A 23,106-nucleotide genomic window follows, 5' to 3' on the forward strand; every position below is an offset into this window, starting at 1 on the left:
AAGAAGTGGGAGAAGTCACACATAGGAGGGTTCGGAGTGATCTGTGACCGTGACAGTCCGTGATGTCTCCATGGAAATGTGCCCTTCAAGCTAACCTGGAAAGGCAGGTAGGACTTCACTAGTACAGGACATGGTAGTTTAATTGTAGTCTGGAACTCAGACCTCTTAGTTCTCCCTGGCTGTCGTACTTACTAGGATGTCCCTTTGGGCAGATTACTACAGCAGCACGTGCCTTAGCGATACCATCTGCAAAATGGAAATTTTGGAATTTCACTGTACGTGCTTCTTAGGGTTGCTGAGGATCAAAAAAGGTAAGACACAGAGAGCACTTGGCCTGCTGCTTAGAATAAGTGTCAACACACGACCACAGTTATTCCTAGGGTCCAGACAGGAGATTTCAGGCAGAGAGAATGGTATGGAACAAACCATGGAAATGGAGAACATGGATTCAGAAGAGAGGGCAGAGAGAGCAGAGCTCTCTGGTAGCCTTGAATGGCATCCCCATAAGCTTGGGCACTTCTGAAGGTACTGGACAGCCACTGAAGCTCTGAAAGAGGACAGTGGCATGGGAAGAACCAAGTGAATGGGAACCGGAGAAAGGACAGGCAAAGAGAAGAGGCGAAGACCAGCTGGAGACTACTGAATGGGCTGAAAGAAATGAGATGATATTTGGAAAGCAGCCAGTGATAAAGGGATTTGTCCCATCTACAAAGTCACATGGATGGTCACAGGAGGAGGAAGAAGAAGGAAGGGGTGATGATGATGATGATGATGATGATGATGATGTGGAGGAAAGGGAGGAGGAAGAAAAGGACAATGAGGGAAACATCTACTTTTCATTGCATGGTGGACTGTGTGCTGAGATGGGGGGAGCTTGGAGAAGCAGAGTTACCTGCCAAGGTGACCTGGTTAGTTAATTTGAATTTGAAATTGGAATCCAGTTCTGTCTAACATACAGTGCTCCTACTCTTGACTATCCTGTCATTCAGGCTGTTAGAGAATGAGATGGAACCCTGCTCTGGGATCCCAGCCTGAGGATCCTTCCAGGGGAACATTCTGCCTCTCTTGCCATCTCCAAAATGACACCAGCTACAATTTAAAGAGCATCTGCTCTGCCAGGTCCCATGATAGGCACTTTCCATAGACTATTGCTAATCTTCTCAACCACTCTAAAAGATGGATGATGCAATCCCACTTTCAGATGAGGCAACTGGGGCTCAGAAACCTCAGCTCTGCCCAGGGAGCACAGGTCCGCTGTCTTCAAGGCCTCCACTGAAATGATGCATTGGGGAGAGAGCGGCACAAGTTCTGTGAGCACAGGGAGGAGGGCATAGCTCTTCCTGGTATCTTCTGAAACTGGGGAGAGCCCACCAAGGCCCTGGCAAAAGGTGGTAGGAGGGCCTACCTCGTGACTTGCTCCTCCGCTTCCGCTTCCCTGCCGAGGCGCTGCGTGGCGTTGACTGCAGCTGACCGATCTCGATGGGTGTGTTAGCGCGGAAACTCTCCTTGAACTTCTGCATCAGGGACTCCACTGTCTCCTGCGTCGCCTCAGCTGCAGCTACAGGGTGGGTAATGGGGCTGAGGTTAGGGCTTGATCCGGAGTCCCTGGAACTCCCTCCCTAACCCAGGGATGACACAGAAGGCACAGGGCCAGTATAGATGTATGTACTGGCTTACACACTTATTTATTAAATACCTATTATGTTAGCCAGGCACTGCCTCAAACCCTCACGATATGACAGTGAAAAGTAAGACACAATCCATGATTCAAGAAATTCATGGCTTGGTAGGAATTTGCAACGTTGTGCAAAACCTCTGTCATAGGAAAGTACAGAGTATGAGAGGAGCGTTAAGAAGGGTCATCTCTGGGAGTCAAGTCAGGCTTCCTGGAGGAAGCAATATCTTCACTGCAATTTTAAGAATGAGTAGGAATGAGCAAAGAAGGCAGGATCAGGATGGGGTTCCTAAAGATATTTGGGATAAGAGCATCCTGGGTAGAAGGAGAGACATGTGCAAAGACCTGAAGCCAGAAAAAGCACGCTGCCCAAGCGATGGAAAGGAGTTCCATTGCTCCTTTCTCCAGAGCTCCCGACTCTGGCTGCAACAGAGCACGTGAGAAGGAGATGAGGCTGAAGGTTCAGACTGCCTTCTAAGTAAGTAACACTGAAGAGTTTAGGTTGTATCCTAATGGCAAAAGTTTATCACTGACAGGTTTTCGACAGAAAATCAGCATGTTCATGTTAAGTCCCTTTGATAACAATTATGAACAGGAGCCTGGACTACCCAAGCACAAGTGATGGGAGAGGCCAGAACAGAGGCTCCGGCAGGAGCCAGCCAGCGGCAACCGTGGCTTGAACCAGAACAGTGGCAGTGAAGGGAGACAGCAACACATGTGTCAAACCACATTTCAGGGGAAAAAACTACAGTACTGTGGTACATACATCACTTGGTACGACATCCCCGTCTTACTTCAGAAAATTGAGGCCCCCGAATAATGCCTATGACTTACTCCGAGCTTGCATGTGGCAATGTCAAGCCTTCTAACTCCCGGTCCAGTGGTCCACTGGTCCTGCCCCGTGATTTGTTAGTAACCACATTTTCACACAGTTTTAGAACTGAAAATGGTAGAAAGTTCCAGAGGATAGAAAAAGGGAGGTCAGTAGGACAGAGAGAAAAAGAAGAAAGATGAAAGGGAAAAAATCAGAAAAGCTTGAGTAGGAAGGAGAGAGGTCACGGCAGAGGCCAGGAGAGGAAAGGAGAGAGAAGAAAAGGAACAAGGCTGAATGACCTCAGTGCTTCTGTTCTCAGGAAGTCCCACGGAGAGCTCCGACTTTGAAACCTTCCAGCTCAGCCCGCCCTCCATCCCTGCCTTTAGCGGCTGGGAAATTTCTTCAGTTTGAGGTACCTGCTGTCTGAAGCCAAGTGATGGGATATGCCAAAACTCCTTGTTTTTTGGAGGGGGTTTCACTAGACAGGACAAAGAAGGTTTCTGAACATCCCCATACTGATTTCTAAGGAGCTCCTGTTCTCCCGGGAAAGTGCATCAGCTGGCAGATGTGTCGGCAGGGTAGCTCCTACCCAGAAGGCAGGCTGGGGCACTGGGCTCTGTGAGAAGTCCCATCTTGGGGATGCAGTGGAGAATCTATGTTTGCTATGGAAAAGACAAATAGCAATACAGACCAACCATGTGGTGACATTATAACTTCCTCACTTGCCTGTCTTGCCATCTCTCTCCCCAGATAGCCTCAGTTAGGACTACTTAAAGGTGAGCCAAGATCCCAAATCCCAAGCCTGGGATGCACAGCCCCCCGGCCAGTGGCTACAGTCCAACTCTGACAAGCACTGTCTTGCCCAATCCTGATGCTTTCAACCCAGACAGGAGAGTGATTTGCCCCAAATTGTAAAGGTTGTGCCATACTGTGGTCCAATACCTAGAGCAACTCAGCATATGGTCTGAGCTGAGGATTCAACTGTGTATTCCCACACTTCATATCTTGAAGCCTTAACCCCCAATGCGACTGTATTCCGAGACGGAGCTTTTAATAGGTAAACTTAAATGTGGTCATAAAAGTGGGGTCCTAACCTAATAGGATGGATGTCTTTGTAAAAAGAGGAAGAGAAACTCTCCTGATGGACACAGCTGCAAGGAAAGGCCACGTGAGCACATGCTGAGAAGACAGCTGTGTAAAAGCCAGGCCCCGACGATGCAGGACTTCCAGCCTCTACAACAGTGAGCAAGTTCATTCTGTTGTTTAAGCCACCGAGTCTCTGGCACTCTGTTGTGGCAGCCCAAGAAGACTAACACATAGTCACATTGGAAATGCAGGCTTCAACGTGTGAATGTGCAGGGGACACAGCCATGCAGTCTGTTACAAGGTACCATAGTGGAAAACAGGCAAGCAAGACCCCATTCTTGATGCCCACCCCCTGGGCAGGAAGGCTAACATTAATGAGAGGATTGACATAGAACTGTAAAATGTACAAAAGATACATATAATAAAACAGACATGAAAGATGATATAAGAGGCCCTATTAGAGGAATATGACATAGTCTAGGAAAATCTCGGAAACTTCCGTAGAGGAAGTGAGCAGAGTGAAGGTCTGAGAAGAACACGTGTTCATCAAGTGAGAAGGAAGTGGCAGGGGTGGGAGAGTGAAGTGGAAGGAGCAAAACAGGCAGAGGGAAGAGTCTAAACAAAGATTCCCCCCAACCCCGGGAGAAGGAAGGAATATGAGAAGGGACTACAATGGCCACTGGGCCTGAAACGCTGGGACGTGGCCTGAGACAAAGTTGGAGAGAAGTCCTAATCCTAACCTGACCCTGACCCTGTCCCTGACCCTAACTGTTCTTCGCCTTGTGAGGAACAGAACTCGCTGCAGGTTTTAGTTAGGAAAGTAACTTGATCTGACTTTCATTTAGGGAAGATTGCTCTGATAGCAGAAAGCAAACTTCATTGCAGAAAGACAGAAGTGATGTAAGATCAACGGGGAGACGGTGCAGAGTCCACATGTGGGCTGACAGTAGCCAGGGTAGGGTAGCGGAAGTAGAAATAAAGACGTGGACAGCGCGCAGCAGAGAGAAGAGACAGAAACAGATTAGTAGAGACAGAGAAGTGTGCACATCAGAGTGAGTTCTCAGCTACAACTCCCTCTAAAGGTGTGAGTGACTGGAAAAGGTGGACAAGGGAAAGGAAGGTAAAGAGTATGACTCCTGATCTTTGGGAAACCACAGAGGCTTCCAGGATGATGGTACCCCTCGATTTGAGGAGAAACCCTGGAAGAGAACATGTTTTAGATAGGAAAACTTCGGCGTGTCTTCCAGATGTCTAAGTGGAGGCGCTGAGTAGACGGTAAGTTATGTGGATCTTGCACTCACAAGAGAGAAAGGGATGCTATGGAGACTCTGTACGTGCATTCCTTTGAATAGCTGGAGAGGGAGTGTTTGTAGTAGTCAGAACAGTATGGCGCAGCGTAGGCAACATTCCGATCTATACTGTCTGTTCTCCACCTGTACCCCCAAATCTATCCTCCACCCCCAGGTTCATTCTGCCCCACTCTGTGTCCTGGAGCAGACCCTCTCTGGGGTGCTTCGTGGCTCCTTGTTATCTACTAGTTGGTGTTGCCCAGTGGGATGCTCAGCACATGGAAAGACAATTTGGGGGTATGTCATCCTTTGCCCTTCCTGTTTCTATGTCATATTTTGATAAAGACTTGGACCCCTGACCATTACAGCTTCTGCCCCTTCTCCACAGATGCCGTTCTCACAGGCTCCAGTAAAACTAGTTGCTCTCCCTGCCTCTGCATAGCTCACAGGGTTGGTAGTGGTTTCCTGGTCATTCTTATCCCTAGCTCCTCACTGCCCCCATGGAGATTCTTTTCACTCTGCCTGCACCTCTATAAATAGTCACTTCATTGAATTTTTTTTTAAAGATCCCATTGAAGGGCGCCTTCTTTGTCCGTCTAGAACCTTGACTGATCATTCCTTTTCATCATGACTCTGACATTCAGTAATTCTTAAAGGTCAGCTTTACCCCATCCTGTTATTTCCGCTTTACTTTCTCCCCAGCAGATGCAGATTTGACTGGCGGGAGGAGAGGAAGACACGGAGAGGGGAGGTTTGCTCCCCTGAGCTGCAAAGTTTCTGATCCTGACTATAGAAAATCCCTTCCATCTGTCTGAATGCTCTTGCCTTGGCAACAGTGCCAAAAGCCCAGACAGGCTTAGGGGGGGTTGTGCTTGTGCAAACCCCTCCTCCATAGCCTGTTTCATCCTGTGAACCACTCTCCCTCCCACCCCAGCCCTCCCAATCCCATTCGGTAGTTCTATCAATATCAATATATCAAGTTGTCCAAACAAGCCACGTTACCTCCTGGTACCGCTGAGCTCTGCCTCCCCAGAGCAGCAAAATGCTCGCCTGTCGCCTGGATGAATGCAACAGATGGTGCTTGATCTGAGCATCGTGGCAGGCCCAGGAAAGGGGGGGGAGGGGAGAAAATGGGGGAAGCTGTCTCTTTCTAATTGACGTATGAGAGATTGTTAAATTCAATGAAATGAACCACTGGGGCTTGAGCAAAGGAGGCCTCGTCCCCAGGCCCAGACAGAGAGAGAGAGAGAGAGAGAGAGCAGATGAGAGGAACAGGGAAGAAGGAGGAGGAAGAGAAAGCAAGAATGGAAAGTAAAATTGTGTTTAATGATGAAGGGTAGGAAATAGGAACAGAAGAGGCAAAGGAGAGTGAAAAGAGGAAGAGAGGGCAGGAAAACTCTGGAGAGAGAGAAGAAAGGGAGGGATAGGAAGGTCAGGAGAGGGGACAGAGAAGGCATGAGAAGAAAAAAGGGAAGAAAAGAAGTTGGACCCTGGGTGTCTTTGCCAAGGCATGAGGGACGTGATAGTTTCCAGATGCCAGGCAAGCTTCTGTGTGATACTCTGCCCTGCAGAACAGAGACCACACACCGTGTCCACGATGATACTCAACAACCCACATAAAACTCTCACCAGCTCCTCTCTCCCCCCTTACAGCCTGGGATGGTTTATCACTAAAACTCATATAAGTTCAGGTTCAAGTTCCTGGATCACCTTTATCACCCTCTTTAATTTTTCTAGACTCATTCAGCCTATGCCGAAAGAAAACTCACAATTCTTTCTTTTTTTTAATCCTCACCGGAGGACATTTTTCATGGCTTTTAGAGAGTGAGGAAACGAGAGAGAGAAGCACTGATATGAAAGAGAAGCACCGATAGGTTGCCTTCCGTACAACCCAGTCCAGGGACAGAACCGGCAACCTTTTGGTTATGGAAAAATACTCCAACCAATTGAGCCACACCAACCAGGGTGAAAACCCACAGTTCTTGAATACCAACTCTGCCAAGCCAGAAGACTAGCATTTCCTTGTGTTTCCTCATTGATTCCTCCTAACCACCTTGAAAGCGAAGTACCATTAGCTGCTGTTCAGAAATGAGGAAACTGAGACTCAGAGAAACAAATCAACTTTCAGGGTCGCACAACTTAGAAATGGCAGACCTAGGGTTTGGATCCAGGTTACAGCGATGAATCACATGGATCCACCCACTGTATCACTCCACACATACTCTCTCTGGCCTGCCTGGGAGATGGAGATGGATATATCTCAGTCTTGGAGTCTGGATGTGACCTGAAAAGTAACTCTGACAGCCCAGCCCCTCTTAAAGCATCTGGGCAAGAAGCCCCAGGCAGCCTGGCCCTGGATGGAGCCAGGGGCTCACCTTGATTGGAGACTGACTAGCCATGTCAGAAGAATTTTGCTCAGAGCTGATGGTTAAGACCGTCTAACCTGGAGGCACTAAACTGAGCTCACAGCCCATATTCCCAGTTTTGTCTCATTAGAGAACTATGTTCAGAGAACCAAGGTGCAGGTGGGCATTAGCAAGCCATCCTGCTGATTGCAAGTAAAACAGGGTTCAAATATACACTCTGCCATTGTGTAACCTTGATTCACTCCCTTTTTTTTATAACCCTTAGTTTCCTCCTCTGCAGATGCTGGCAGGGTCATTGGAAGGACTGAACATAATTATGTATGTAAATTGTGTAACAAAGCTTCAAGAACTAGTATATGCTCAGGAGAGAGCAGTCATTACCCAACTTTCTCTCACCCTTTAGTGCCATGATTCAATTCATTCATTCATTCATTCATTCATTCATTTGAAAGCCATCTTCATTACAACACATCCACTTCGGAAATTATTTTAGAGTGTACATATTCTCCCTTTTATACAGATGTGAAACTAGAAGTACTAAGAGACAAAGTCATGATAAAAGTAAGCAGCAGACCAAGGTCTCATGTTCACGTCCCCTATTTCCACTCACCCCTGCTTCTCCAGATCTTGTGATGTTTAATACATGTGCCAACTTGTCTAGGACGTGGAACCCACACATTTTGTCAAATATTATTCTACCAAACATTTGGTCAGGCTCACTTTTCTGTGAGACTGACATTTAAATTGGTAAGATTTTTCAGTAAGGCAGACTATTCTCCATAATGTTGGTGGGCTTCATCCAATTAGTTGAAGGCCTTAACAGAACAGAGATCACCTTTCCCCTAAGGAAAAAGGAATTCTGCCACCAGGCTACCTTCAGACTTGGGCTGCAACATCAACTCTTCCCTGGGTCTGCAGTGCACCGGCTTACCCTGGAGATTTTGGACTCGTCACCCTCTACAATCATACTGACCAATTTCTTAAACAATCAATCAATCAATCTCTCAATAGATATAGATAGAGAGATGATGCAGATATATACATAGATAAATACATACAGTTGACCCTTGAATAACACAGTATGAACTGCACAGTTCCACTTATACACAGATTCTTTTTTTCAGTAAATACATAGATTTAAAATTTGTGTGTGGATTTTCTACTGTGCAGGGGGTGTGCAGCATCCCTAACCCCCATGTTCTTCAAGGGTCAACTCTACAGACAGAGATAGGATGTATATAACCAGCCTGTATCTGTATCTCATATTGGTTGTTTCTCTGATGAACCCTAATCCAGACCTCAGTTTGCATCCCCTGGCTTTGGGCTGGGCTCACTCAAAGGCCAGGACTGGAAGGACAGAAATAAGGAAAGATGGTCCAGTCCTAAAGTGCTCCTCATTTGGGAAAACATGATATAAATGCAAAGAAACATGAAACTTGGAAGTTATGAGAGTCTCCTATAGAAGTCACCACTTCATGGAAAGAAAAAATGGAAATAAGTTTGAAATAAGCCAGTGAGAGGAAGACAGGTACCATATGATTTCACTCCATGTGGAATCTAAGAAACAAACTGAACTAACAAGCAAAGCAGAGACAGACTCACAGGTGGAGAGCAGGCTGACAGTTCTGGGGAGCCTTTGGGGGGAGGGCACGGAGGGATCAAGCAGAAAAGGAAAACAAATAGAGAAAGAACTCAGGGACATGGACAACAGAGTGGTAATTGCAGGGGGAGGGGGGAGGTAGGTGGAGGTTAAAGAGGGTATAGGGGGGATAAATGGTGATGGAAACAAAATAAGTGAGGAAGAAAACAGTCGGTGTTCCTAAGCCAAATGAGAACACTCCACCAGTAGAACACATTTACAACCTATGTACACATTTTTTCAAATGGCCACCTCCTCCCAATTCTCAGGGATAAAAAGTTGATGGATAGAATTTTCTCACTTTGTACTTTTTTCTCCCACATATTTTCTTAAAACCTCTGATGCCTGGTGCAGCTTATCTTCAAGCAAATGCCTGCAGACAAGACAAATTAACAAATGGCAACAAATATAAATTGGAAAACACAGAACTAGCCTTTTGTCATACATATGACCGTGAGCATGCCAGTGAACACTGCAGACTTGTAGGGTGGTCATAATTTCTGCTGGAGAACTGTGCTGAGTTTGAACGATGGAATTACATTTAGTGATATTTCCCTCTGTTTGGTTAAAAAACACAGTCCCTTCCAGGCACTCTGGAGCTGGTTCCATTCTCCCTAACCAGGACACAGATGGTCTCCAAGACGCTTCCTCTTCCATGGCCCTGTAATTCTGAATGCAAATAAAATATGCTCTCAGTAATATTGAAGCGATAACCACAGGGAACTGTGCTCCTCAGTGTGCAATGCACTTTCACTTCTTTCACCTAATGCCATCCTTACAACCTTCCATTTTATGGAGCCCGAAAAGCAAAGGAGGGCTTTCAAAGGTCAGGCTGGAGTTGATGTGACAAGCCGACAAGTCCCATTCAAGAGAGAAAGAGTAAGTGACTAGACAGGCTGGGGCAAAGACTTCCTGGTCACGCTATTACCACCTGGTGGCAAGGCGCAGCTATAGAAAAAGGCTCTGGAATGAGCCCCAGTTGGGAATGTTAGCCAAGTGTCTTACCAGCTACGAAATGTAGGCAAATCACTTAGCTACTCAGAGCCTCAGCTTCTCCTAGTATTAAAATGGGTTTTGTAATTCTGACTTCAGAAAGCTGCTTTTGGATTAAATAAAATGCTAAAATGCTGACCATGGTGTCAGGTACAAAGTAAGTATTACATTCAAGATGAGACTTACTGTCATTAATGCCTAAAGATCTTAAAGCATTCATCATAACAAATCTGGATTTTCCACGAAACGTAGTGAAATGCCTATGTCCAGAATATGACGGGATCCAGAGTCACTAGTGTGATTCCTCTCCTAGACCCACCCCTTCTGCAAAGGCACAGGAAGACCAGGCGTGTGGCTCTCAGCACTCCCTGGCACTGGAGGGCACCTGTATTATGCATTGGGAATTCTTCATCCAACACCATTACTGCGCACTGTTTCAGAGGTGGGCACACTGGGGACAGGGTGATGATCTGAACATGGTCCCTTCTTTAAAAGGTGACCCTCTTTAGCGAAAGAAACAAGACAATGAAAATAGATTGTGCCAAATGTCTAGATAAAAAGAGACGTGTGACAAGAACACTGAAAATGTGCCCTCTGATTACTTCTGTGAGCAAAAAGGCTTCCGAAATTCCCCAGAGGAAATGCCAACCCGGCTGAGCCTTAAAGAACGCTACACCAGGTAAAGAGGACAATATAAAGAGTAGTGTCAGCAGGCAGAAGGGGCAAGGACGGTAGGAAAAATCCCACAGAGTTTGTGTCTTTCAGAGCATAATTTTATTACCAAGAAAGTCCATCTTCAAGCTAGGAAGAGGGGATAACTCTCCCAGATCCTCGCCCAAAAACCCAACTATTTTGAGAGTCCTTCCCTCCCACCTCACCATCCTTTCCTATTAATGCTCTCTCAGATACACGGGGTGTATGACAAACTTGGGTTCACACTCCCATTCTATTACTTAACACATTATGTGACATGGGATACTGGATATGGTTCCTTAACTTCTCTAAGCTCCAGTTCCTCATCTGTAAACAATCAAGCGTAAATCTCCCTGACGCATTGTGAGTTTTTGTGGGATTTTTTTCCCATTTAATTTAATGCAATAATATATGCCAGGTATTTAGCACAGTACCTCAAATGGATTAAACACTCAATAAAGTAGAGCCTGTATTATCATTTTTGTTATCCAGCCTAAATGATGAGCTTGAGGTAAGCTTGTAGAGGGGGCCTTGCACCAAGTTGAGGCTTAACACACACGAAGTTCTCCATTTCCCTACTGGGTAACTCGTGGCCTTTGAATGAAGAGTGGACTCTAATTCCCTGCTGTCCTCTCATGGATTAATTTCACTAGCATCCCTGGCCCCTGTACTATCCAGGGACTCCATCCACTCTCCTTCAGCTAATGCCCATCACGGTTACACCCTGATCTAGCTATAACCTGGGACTTGGATATGTACGGTTGCAACGTGAATCCTGAAAATACGGTACTGCTCATGGGCCTCTGTTTCCTTTCATTGCTTGTTGTGTCGTGCTCTGAAGTGTGTGCTTTGGCCTTTCAGAGACCAATCACCAGGTCACAAATGTTAGTTCTATTGTAGCAAACACTGGGGAAGATATATATCTGTTTCTGACAAGGGTCTAGCGCCATCATTATGAACCAAAGAGGAAGCTGTTTTTCTGGCACCTGGTTGGCAGAGACAAGAAAGTCCCATGCTCTTACCCCTATTTCCTCCCTCCCCAGAAAATTAGCATCCTCTTGATTTCACTTCTTCTCCCACAGAGTTACCTTGAACTTCTCTGGTTTATATTTTTTAAAAACATTTATTTAATTTTTATTCATTTTTAATTTTTTATTTATTGATTTGAGAGGCGGGGGGAGAGAGAGAGAGAGAGAGAGAGAGAGAGGGAGAGAGAGAGGCACTGTTTTGTTATTCTACTTACTTATGTATTCACTAGTTGATTTTTCTATGTGCCCTGACTGGGGATTGAACCCTCAACTGGACGATGCTCTAACCAACTGAGCTACCTGGCCAGGGTTCTGGTTTATCTTATTGCAAGATTCACTTAAACATAATATTTCAATTTACCAAGATCATCTCATTAGTCACAAGCACAACTGTAATAATAACATTTATCATTTATGGAATCTTTATAATGTGACAGGCATTATTTTAAGGTAACTATAGCCATCATTCAACATCATTTAATGTCATTCTGATAACTGACTGCAGTCTATGGAACTATTAGCCTCGTTCCTTTACCCCTCCCTGCACCCACAGCCTTGATACAGCCTCACTAGGGATGGAGAGTACTCGTTGACCTTTGACTTGTGCCTGGCTTTGTGACTTATTTTGGCCAATGGTATGTGGCAGAAATCAGGATGTACCAGTTATGAGCCTGGGCTTCAAGAGGCATCACACATGTACACCTGCTACTAGCATGAGGAGGACCTGTGCCAGCTAACCTGCTGGTTCAAGGAAGATGAGCCCCTCATGGAAGATTCACAGCTCTATAACACAGAACAGAGTCATCTGACCCCTACAGCCCAGGTCACTGACCCCAGCCAACCTTCAGCAGGTGAGCCAACCCACCTGAGATGAATACAACACTCTATCTGACCTTCAGATATGTGACAAATCGATGTTTATTAGTGGATGCCACTAAGATTTTGTAATCACTTGTTACACAGCATTTTTGTGGCAAGAACTGACTGATACACAACCTTCCAAGATACATTTCATTACATTCATCTTACAAATGGATAAGTGATGTACACCAAGGTTAATTAATTTTTCAAAGGTTACATAGCCTATAAATAGCAGAGCTGGACAAACACCTTCAAATACTACTTCATGGCTTATTTTGGAGTGGGACTGATAAACATGGTTTAATGAAATGACTTTGGAGTAGATGAAAGGACCCCTCTCAGCCAGCTTCCCTTCAGACCATACTAATGATAATTAGGAGAATGATCGCAGAGATGACAACCATCTAAAATCCACGTGTGTCTTCAGTGGCATTAAGACTGTTAACACATCTATTGAGAGCCTTCAGGGTTCGAGCTATGTTTGCTGAATGGATGAGCACATGTTCTATAGTCTATATAACTGGGTACTGAATGAGGAATATGGAAAATAGGCACAGTGGAAAAGGGGCATGACTGACCCATGCTGTGGTGGTGGGGGGGGGGGGGGGGACCAGAGAAATGACTATAAAACGTGTGCAGTTCTTACTACTTCAATGGGCAGATTTTTCACCCGTCACCCTTTAAATTAAGGACAAATCTTCCCAGTGCAAAAGGGTGGTTATAAATTTAAACACATGTAAGTCAACGATAGCAAATGGCAGAGATTTTGGAGTGAAATTAATGTAGCTGCATTATAAGAATGTCCTATTTCTCAATATTAAACTCTTAAAAATAGACTGGCTAAATATATAGACAATAATGGATAGAGGCTGAGTTGGTGTTACTATAAGGCTCGGGATTTTTCATTTAATGACTTATAATTTCAATTTCCCATTTCCACCTGACAGCTAGAGCAGGCTTGCTTTATTATCCGTGATTACATGCCACCACCACACAGAAAGGAAAGCAGAAAGCTGGAGACCCACATTGGGGGAGGGAAAGCAGAGAATCCTGAATAGAAACCCAGCAGGTGTGGAGGAAGAAGACCAGATCTTCAGTTCTAGCCTCGCTGCTGTGTGACTTGGGATGCCTCAACAAGCTTCTCAGAACCTTGGTAAATCAAAATGTCTATGAGATGCATGTTAAAACATTTGATAAGCCAGACCACTATAAAGTTGGCAACATTGCCCCTTCATTATGACTAATAAAGACCTTCATGCATACATGGGTGGGTGGGGCTTGAGGAATACTCTCATTTTGCTAGATAGGCACAGTGAGGTTCTAAATGCTTCTCTTCACATCTGTAATCAAATAGACAGTGTACATACAAAGAGGTGAGACAAAACAAAATGGTAAAAAAAATGGTGCAAAATTATTTTATCCTGATGCTGAGGTTCAAATCCTGGATCTGCCTGTTAGCATCTGCTCACCCTTGAGTACAAAGGCACTGCCTCTCTGAGGCACTGCCTCAGTGGTTCTTCCTTTACTAATGCAGATGAGGTCATCTACAAGAAAGATGTAAATAAGCACACCAGTGATACCTTCAAGTCATATTAGTTGACTTGTTGAGTGTTTACTCTATGCCAGGTACCATGACCTCATTGCCACTCGCCACAAGCCTGGAAAGTGGGTGATATTGGTATCCCTCCTATGGGGACACAGCTTGACCTGGAGTTCAAGCCTGTCTAACACCTATGATCTTAGCCATGGCTAAAATGATACAAAATAGGAGGCAGAGCAAAAGGAAGATGTGGGAGGAACAGAAAAGGGGTCAATAAGCCCGTGGGATGGGGGAGGGCATCCCAAGCATGCATCGGTGGGTGCCATGTGGATGTGGGGTCACATAGGCATCTCAGAAATTAGTCTTATTCCCTCACTAGATAGTCCTGAATTCCCTTCTTCCTTTCTTATTTAGTCCTGGTTAAAACTGGCTCAGCTCAGCTCTAGATACCTTTTTTTTTTCTGTCTCTATCCTTTTTCCAGGGAGCAGCTGAAACACTCAGCTAAGGCAGTAAAGAGGACAGGTAATCATGTCTTCAGTGGAGCAGGACAAATTCTTCCTCTGATGTTTTTGGTGAAATAATAGAGATCCATCCCAGGGAGACATTTGTATGAGGAGCCTGCATGCATGGGCGGGTGGGGCTTGAGGCATGCTCTCATTTTGCTAGATGTGCACGGTGAGGTAGTGAGATGTGATAAAAGAAAAAGACAGAGAGGCTGTGACAGAACCTCCAACCAAGCTCAACTGGTAGCAACTGGAGATTCTGACAGGCCTGGGAGGAGGCTCCCACTCCAGCTGCCATTCGGATAGGGGTGTTCCATGATCATAAACAGTATGTGCTCGCTCTCTCTCTCTCTTTCTCTCTCTCTCTCCCTCCCTCCCTCCCCTTCCTCACCCTTTATTTCTTAGCAGTCACCTCCTAATTTATACCTCCAAATACGGACCCTTCATGCCTGGATTAGATGTGGGTGACCAAGCAGATTTGGGTTGGAGTCTTCTCCAGTAATAAACACACATTCTGCTGGGTGTTCTTCCCTCCTCTCTTTAGTATGCAATTTCCATTCAATAACCTGGGCATCAGGGACCTCAGTGGGAGTTAACAATGAGGAAGTAACATATAGTCTTAGGCTACATTAATAAAAGCATAAAGTCTTAGAACTGAGATGAGAACATTTCCATTGTGCATTGCTCTGACCACACCTACAGGATTGTGTTAAGAACTGAGTGTAACAGTAAGAATATTATTAGCAAAGTAGAGCAGGTCCAGATATGAGGAGCTAGACTGATATGAAGGCTTGTAAACACTATCATAAGAAACAAATAAGACACTGTGAGGGGGTAAATATGAGTGGTCTTCAATCATCTGAATGGTTGTGGTACCAGCACAACATTTAATACTAGTATTTAACATTCTTATTACTGTAGCTCTGTGCCATGCACTGTAGTTCATGTATTATATTCATGATAATTACAAGAGCTAATTTTTTGAGTGCTTAAAACTGGGCCAGGAACCTGCTAAAATGAGTGGAAAAAAGGGAAGGGATTAAGATGTACAAATTGCCAGTTATAAAAACAGTGACAAGGATATAAAGTACAGCAAGGAGAATATAGTCGATAATATTGTAATAACTATGTATGGTGTCAGACAGATACCAGATGTATTGAAGTGATCACTTCATAAGTTATATAAATGTCTAATCACTGTGTTGTACAGCTGAAACTAATATAATATTGTATGTAAACTGTAGCTGAAATTTTTTAAATTAAAAAAATAAAGTGCTTGGCAAATATAATTTCATGTAATTCTCAATGATACTGTGAAGCAAACCTAATTTTATATCTCTCTTTTACATATGGGGAAACAGATCCTGAGACAGTTAAGGTTCTTGGCTAAGGCAGGGCTTTGCAATGTTGGCATCACTGACACTTGGGACTGATCAATTATTTGTTGTGGGTCCTGTCCTATGTATTGTAGAGAGTTTAGCACCATCCCTGGCCTCTGCCACTCAGACGCGAGTAGTCCCCCACTGGAGTTGTGATGACCGAAAGTGTTCTCAGATATTGCCCGATGCCTCTTGAGAGGAAAACAATCAACCCTAGTTGAGGATCACTAAGGTAACCTAGGGGCTCAGTGGGAGGGCTGTCTAGAACCAAGATCTTAAAATTAATAATGTTGTTAATAATCCTAATAGTAATATCACTATTTTATGAGCCCACTATGAGACAGAGCTTTCTAAAGAGGGAAAGAAGGGCTTGCGGAGGTGGTAAGGCCTCTGAAACTGGAAGTAATCAGGTGGAGGTGTCACATTCCAAAAATAACAGAGAAGAGACTCAAGTATTAAAGATAGAGAGGAACAGGGTGGCTCTAATTTTTATTCTAGTTGCCTTTCAGTAATTATAGAGGAATTAAGGAAGTCTTAATTTGGATTGTCTTCTTCTTAGCAGAAACCCAAAGAAATTCACTTTGCCCTTGTATGTTCAAGATTAGGGAGATAGCACTCCCAGCTCCCTTTCCTCAGCTCCTCCAACACACACAGACACAAACGCTGTTGTCCATGTGCCTGGGCTTAGAAAGAATTGATCCATTATCTGATTTTAGGCAAAAGAAAGCTGAGATACAACAGCCAAGTCATCAGCGGTGCGGCAAACTGGCAAGTCTCCACTGGTATGTAATAAGTTAATGATGCCTGAGAAAGGAAGACACTGACAAGAGAAAGCCCACAACCTCCCACCTGCCTCTTTTTACGGCTGGAACATCTATATCTTGAACTGCACTTGAATACAGAAAAGGGAAGTGGAGGGAAAACATGAACATCTCTAGCAATTACAGACTGGAACAACAACAACAACAAAAAAAAAGCCACGTGGATCCAAGGCAGTAGGAAACCTGCTGGAAGCCCTTATCATTCAGGTGGCATTTCAGAGTCAGCTCTCAAAAAAAGCCCAATGATGCAATGAATTATACCAAGATGAAGTTAAATTAAAGAGTGGATTGAGTAAGGCTGGACATGAACAATAATTCTCCAGTTAATTGGTGACTCAACCACTAAAACAAAAGGACTGGAGGAGGATGGGGGATTCCACATCCAGAAAGCCAAGGGGAGAGAGATGCCTACCTGTCTGGTTGACGTTAGCCACCACCTTCAAAGCATAGGGACCTCAGCGGTACTTTGATGCCGGGTGTGGTACAGCAAAGGAGAAGGGAGTCTTTCTAGGTGGCATATACAAAGAGGCGGAAGTCCAAAGTCATCTTCAGTTCAAAAAACGCCAAGTCGTTTTGTGTGCCTGGAGTTACCTGTTCAAGAAGCTTCGGAATATCTCCATAGCTTGCCCGGTGGGACCAGTCCTTGAAGTTTCACCGCTCTTCTTGAACACAAGGCCCACTCTGACCTTCAGTGTTTTCCATTTTCAGCAAAGTCTAAATCCCTTTCACCACCTTCATGCACTTGGAGGTGCCTGACCCTCCCTCCCTCAGCCTCTCTCCAGTTGCAGCCCTCATTCACTTCGAGCTAATTGTCTCCATCCAAGTGTGCCAACCGACCATTTACGGGAAATGCCATGGAATGTTAATTTCATTTGAAATTGGGTAATTGCAAAGCGCTTCCATTTTTTTATTATATAGAACGAATAAGTATTTTATTAATAGTACCATTTCCAATTATAACCACAATCACAGGCCTGTCCTCCCCTAACTAAGAGTTATTTTTCATGGGACATTTTTCTGAAGTTTTCTTTTTAAACCCTTCTACCCCACTCCTTTCCTCACATTATTGTAATTAAGATAATGCAGCATAATTATAAACACACACACTGGGAGCTCAACTGCCAGCACGGACTATCCAGCTAATGCTACACACTTATTGAAATTTCTCCGGCAAAAACGAAACAGTGTTGAACTGAATACTGGGGGAGAAGAATGAAGACTGGTGAAGGTGGCAAGGGAAAAGGAAAAGGCCAGGGCAGTCCAGAACAGCTGGCCAGAGTCCATGTCTGCGAAGCTCAGCTCGCTCAGAAAACCAAGAAACATGCTCAAAGCTTTGGGATATTGAGAAAAAGATTATTGAGCATCTACCATATGCCACGTGTTTCACATACATCATGTTTTCTTTATCAAGGCAAATCTATGAACTTTGCTTTTTATTATCATTTTATAGATAAAGAAATTAGAGTCTAAAACATTAAAGAAGTTGGCCAAAGTAAAGAGCTAGGTTGAGCAAGCAGAGATTTATGTAATCCTGGGTTCTAGTGTTAGCTAGTTACTGCCATTGAATACCCCACCAGCATTTTTTTCCCATTCAAGACTGTATTCATCCCTGAGTCTGTGAATCAAGTGAGGGTCAGATTGTTCGGACTGGGCTTCATTGGCCGCAAGCTGCAGGTTGGGTTCAAGTCTACTTTGTGAGTCTCTCATGCTCTTTGGACCAGCAGACTATGTGGGGCATCTCCCCACAGAGATTTGACAAGGCACAAGAAGGAAACTCCACGGTGCAAGCACATTTCAAGCTTTCACTGTGTCACACCTGCTAGCACACCAACGATCAAAGTGAGTCAAATGGTCAAGTCCAATATCAATGAGATGGGAAAGCATGCCTGGCTCACAGTAGCTGTTGGAGAGTGGATATTTGCTGAACAATAATCTAACCTAGCACACTTACACATCTTTCAAGCTTCCATTACCCCATGAAAGCAATACCACTTAAAGTCAAAGTTCCTAGAGCGTAAGGGGTCGGGTCAACAGGAGGTGGCTTTGATGAAACAGGAGTCGTAGTGAGTTATATGACCTGGAGCTTTTCCCATCAGTATAAACGACAGAAATACTGACCCCATCTTCCTAAGAAGCCTGTTAGAAGGTGACTGAGATGCCTCAAACAGAGTTTTAAAACACAGAATGCTCATGCTCTAACACCTTGTTCTGCTTTATTTTTCTTCATTAAACATGTCACTCCTGACATTACATTATGTATTCACATAGTGTATTATTTTGCCCTCCTCAACCCTTCTCGGCGTAAGTTAAAGAAATGCAAAGATCTTGTCTATTTGGTTAACTATTAGGTATATCGCCAGCACAGCACCTAGAGTATTGACTGGAATGTAACAGTCAAGCAATAAAGATTCTTTTAAAAATAAAATGACAAGTATGTGAACCCCAGCTTATAAGTACTCTGTGCATGCATCACAAAAATCTCAGCCTGCACCAATCTAGGTCTGTCTTGGGCTCTGAGGAGGGGACAATGATTTTGAGAGCTACAAGGAAATGATGATGATGATGATGGGTGGCAGTGGTGGTTTGATGTTGGTACTAAACATAATAAAAATTATTTAAATATATTTATTTATTTACATATCACTTGACTTGGAATAAAAAAAATACCGCTGACTCAGTTCCGTATTTTTCCAGCTGTGCAGCTTTGGCAGGTCTCCGAACCTCTGCAATTCTTAGTAATCTCATCTATGTAATTGGTTTAAGCATACCAACTTTGCCAAAATAGCTCAAGTCTCCAAGATAATCTATTAAAGTGCCTGGCACAAAATACGTAGGTACCAGGAGGAGGATGATAATGAGCCTCCGTGTTTGTAGTTTTCCTTGGGAAAGGTTTATAAAGGCAGCTCTTCTCAAAGCGGGCAGAACAAAAAACCTCATCACAGGTACAGCAAAGGGCTGGGAGTTAAAGGTTTGAGAAAACTTCACAGAGCAAGAGGCGTTTGAACTGACTCTTAAAGACCATGTGAGATTCATACATCGGGGGGTGAGAGAGCAAGGTTCCAGAAAGGGAAAACAAAGTCAGAAAATCTCCAAAGGGAGAAAAGGGCACAGGTCACAGTTACAACTGTCCAAACAATTTCCACACTTTTTTGAGATTTTTTTGGTTTTATCTAACCAATTCCAGATTTATTCTATAAGTGGATCCCTATAATAACCATGTGTGATATACAGCAGTGTTATCTTTATGTTAAAGAGGAAGAAAGAGAGCAACAAAGACAGTGCATAATTCACCCACACAATTCAATAAGAAATGGAAATTTTAGCTTAGACCCCAAACCAACATGTATCAGACATCAGAATGAGTGGAGGACAGCACACTCCAGTAGATCACATGAAAAGTGGGTAAGAACCAGTGAGTGAATGATTAAACCCCTCAATCCCATCAGGGAAATGACAAATGACCTTTGAAGAAAGAAATATGTAGGCAATTTCTTGGGAAACAGAGTTATGGGGAGCCCCACCTCCTCTGTCCTGGGGAAGGGGGTGCCTGCCCTGCCAGCATCCCAGTGAGAGGGGCTCTCACAGCACTACTCAGAGAGCTCTGTGTGTGGCCCCTGCCCAGTGAGCTGGCGTCCAGCTCCCAACAGGGAGATGTAAAGGAGGAAAGATGGGTTGGCCGGCCTGTACCCCCAGAAGGTCCTCCATGGCCCAGGGAGGATGGTGAGCCAGAGAAAATCAGCATGGGGATGAATGCAGAAGAGCTGTGAAAAGAAAGTCTCTAAGCTAAACTGAGTGGGTTCAAATTTTAGGTCCTCCACATTTTAGCCATGAGATCTTATGCAAACTGCCATAGCTTTCTTTTTCTTTTTTGAAATTTTTTATTTAATTTATTGATTTTAGAGAGGGGAAGTGGGGAGACAGGGAGAAGGGGGGAGAGAGAGAGAAAGAGAGAGAGAGAGAGAGAGGTTAATTTGTCATCCCACTCATTTATGCATTTATTGGTTGATTCTTGAATGTGCCTTGACCGGGGAATGAACCAGCAACCTTGGCTTATTGGGACAATGCTCCAACCAACTGAGCTACGCAGCCAGAGCTCACTAAGTTTCCTAAGGCTCAGTTTCCGTGCCTGTAAAAATGAAGGTAGTAATCATACTAATATAGGGCATTGTGGGGATTGAATGGGGAAAATATTTAGCACTTTGTAAGCACCATCCAAGTGTTAGCTACCAAGAATTATCTGACGTTCTGAGAAATATGACTGCCTAGGAGGGCGAACAGACCTCATCACAGAGAAGCTGGAGGAATTACTAGAGTCAGAGAATCACTGAATGAACACAGGGAAGCAGGGATGCACCCAACTACATGAGGAGACCTCAGAGTGGCGGTCCCTTGGATGGGGGCTGGTCTCTAAGATCAGGAAAACACCTTCAGAGAGCCAGCTACAACTCTGTCAGGTGCACTGAAGTTGCCGCAGTCAAGTTATAGCACAGCCAATCAAGTCAGGCCTTTCCTGATTCTCTTGTTTAGCCTCCATCCTCATCCATACTCCAGCCCCACAGGGGTCAGAAACAACAGCTAAAATGTAGGGGGAAAGATAAATAAGAGAAAGCAAGCAAGATTCCATTCACGCACCTTTCTGAGCCGCAGAGACAACTTCAGCCCTAGTCGGGGGAGCGGAAGGGAGCTCTCCTTTTGGAATGGAGACTTAAGGGTTGGTTGGTACACGACATCAGCCATCCCTGAATTGGACTGTGTTTTGCTACATTAAGTAAATGCTGGATTTGCATTACCTAGTGCTCATCAGAAAAGCCATTCTGTTTTTATACAGGAGCAGAGGGGAAACTAACAATGTAATACTACTCAACAAATATAAAGGGATAATAGGAAACAAAACTAAAGATGCTTTATGACTGTGTCCTATGGGCCACATTTGGACAACATGCAGCTTTCTACTACTATTTTTGTTACATTTACTACTGTATGACAGGAATACAGCCTTTCGCATTCCAACTGAGGCTTTCTTTTTGTTTTTAATTTAATAGAATCATCACGACACATACAAATAAAAATTATTTAGCAGAGAAGTGACAGAATTTGACTTGCATCTCTATCTCCTAGCTCATGTGCCGTCTCCATAACCATGATTCAATCGATATGTATAATTTGTGATTCTAAATAATGCATTTTTTAAGCTCAAACTTGGACTGGCCATTAAGTCTTTTTCCCAGTAGGTTAGGTACTTTTTTTTTTCTACACACAGCCCTAGTATCATGGACTCCTTGCTCTTATAACTTCATATATTTGCAAGGATGCATGATTGCCACCTCTCCCAACTGGAAATGATTTCCCCCGTCAGTAAAGACCGTGTTTGCATAATGCAGTACGGCTTCTCCAGTCTTTCTCCAGCTCACACAGTGCCGGGCGCAGAGTTCGCCATCAGCACCTGTCAGGTGAGTGAAGGAATAAATGGATTCATTAACAGGGACTCGCCACTTTAACTCTGAGTTTCAAAGCACTGACCTTTGTGGGTTAAGTAACTACTTTCATTTGTAAACAATTAAGTTGTAAATGATTTAAGATATCAAGTTCTGTATTAAAATACATCCCCAGCTAGAGTCACTTCCCTTAGTTTTCAAAGTCAGTTTTAGAGGTATCATCTTTTAGAAGGATGGGAACTTCTAAAGCCATCCTTTACAGAGGGCAAACCCGAGTCCCAGAGAGTGGGGGTGACAGCGGGGGCGGGGGCAGGACAGGAAGGCAGGCAGCCACCCACCTTGTAGTCAACTGCTCTTTTTGCTGCTCTGAGCTGGCCTCACCTAACTGATTGTTTTTATGGATTCACACTCCAGGGCATCACCTGGACACCTGGTGAGACTGTCACCGAGTACAAATGAAAAGTGCACAGAAGCCTGGAGGACGTTTGCACTCTGGCATTAATGAAAACACGGCAGAATCCCAGCCTAATGTGGCATGAAGTTTGGGGAAAGATCAATAACCATCAAGTCAAAATAGATCTTCAGCCTCCTGGTCTCCCTGGACCCCCACACGCACCCCCTCTAGGCTGCCAGTGGGCTCTGAGTGTGTTATTCATGGCTGAATTTGAGGCTGTTAATAAAACAGCTTTATGAAGCATGGGGATGAACGGAAACAGGCGAGGTTCCTGTGAGCAGGAGACACAGAGATTTCTGGCTTTGCCATAAGGTGCCAGGCTTCGGTAAAATGGTCCCCGCTGTTGCCTGAACTCTGCTGGGAGCTTTGCCCTTTCCCCACCGGACATCTGCTTCTCAGCAGGGATGCAGGAGGACAAACGGTGATGGCCAAGGTCAACTCAGTGCCTTCTCGACATCAGCGCTGCGCTCAGCACATTTTTGGATTCTTTTACTTCCCACAATAATCCTATGAGTTAAATAACTTCTTA

The 23,106-nt window shown here is 44.4% G+C and overlaps 1 protein-coding gene across 3 annotated transcripts in view; it reads right to left on the bottom strand.

Annotated features, from left to right (window-relative positions):
- The window catches only part of ASTN2 (astrotactin 2), an 821,613-nt gene that overhangs the window by 582,245 nt on the left and 216,262 nt on the right, over positions 1-23,106 (bottom strand). For 2 of the 3 annotated variants that reach the window (XM_028509080.2, XM_028509072.2), the window contains exon 4: positions 1,406-1,558. The exons of the other annotated variant lie outside the window; for it this stretch is intronic. In XM_028509080.2, coding sequence (XP_028364881.1) covers positions 1,406-1,558 — 153 coding nt within the window. The remainder of the gene's footprint in view (positions 1-1,405; positions 1,559-23,106) is intronic. 3 annotated transcript variants of the gene reach the window in all.

Source organism: Phyllostomus discolor, chromosome 3 (assembly GCF_004126475.2).
Source record: "Phyllostomus discolor isolate MPI-MPIP mPhyDis1 chromosome 3, mPhyDis1.pri.v3, whole genome shotgun sequence".
NCBI lineage: Eukaryota > Metazoa > Chordata > Mammalia > Chiroptera > Phyllostomidae > Phyllostomus > Phyllostomus discolor.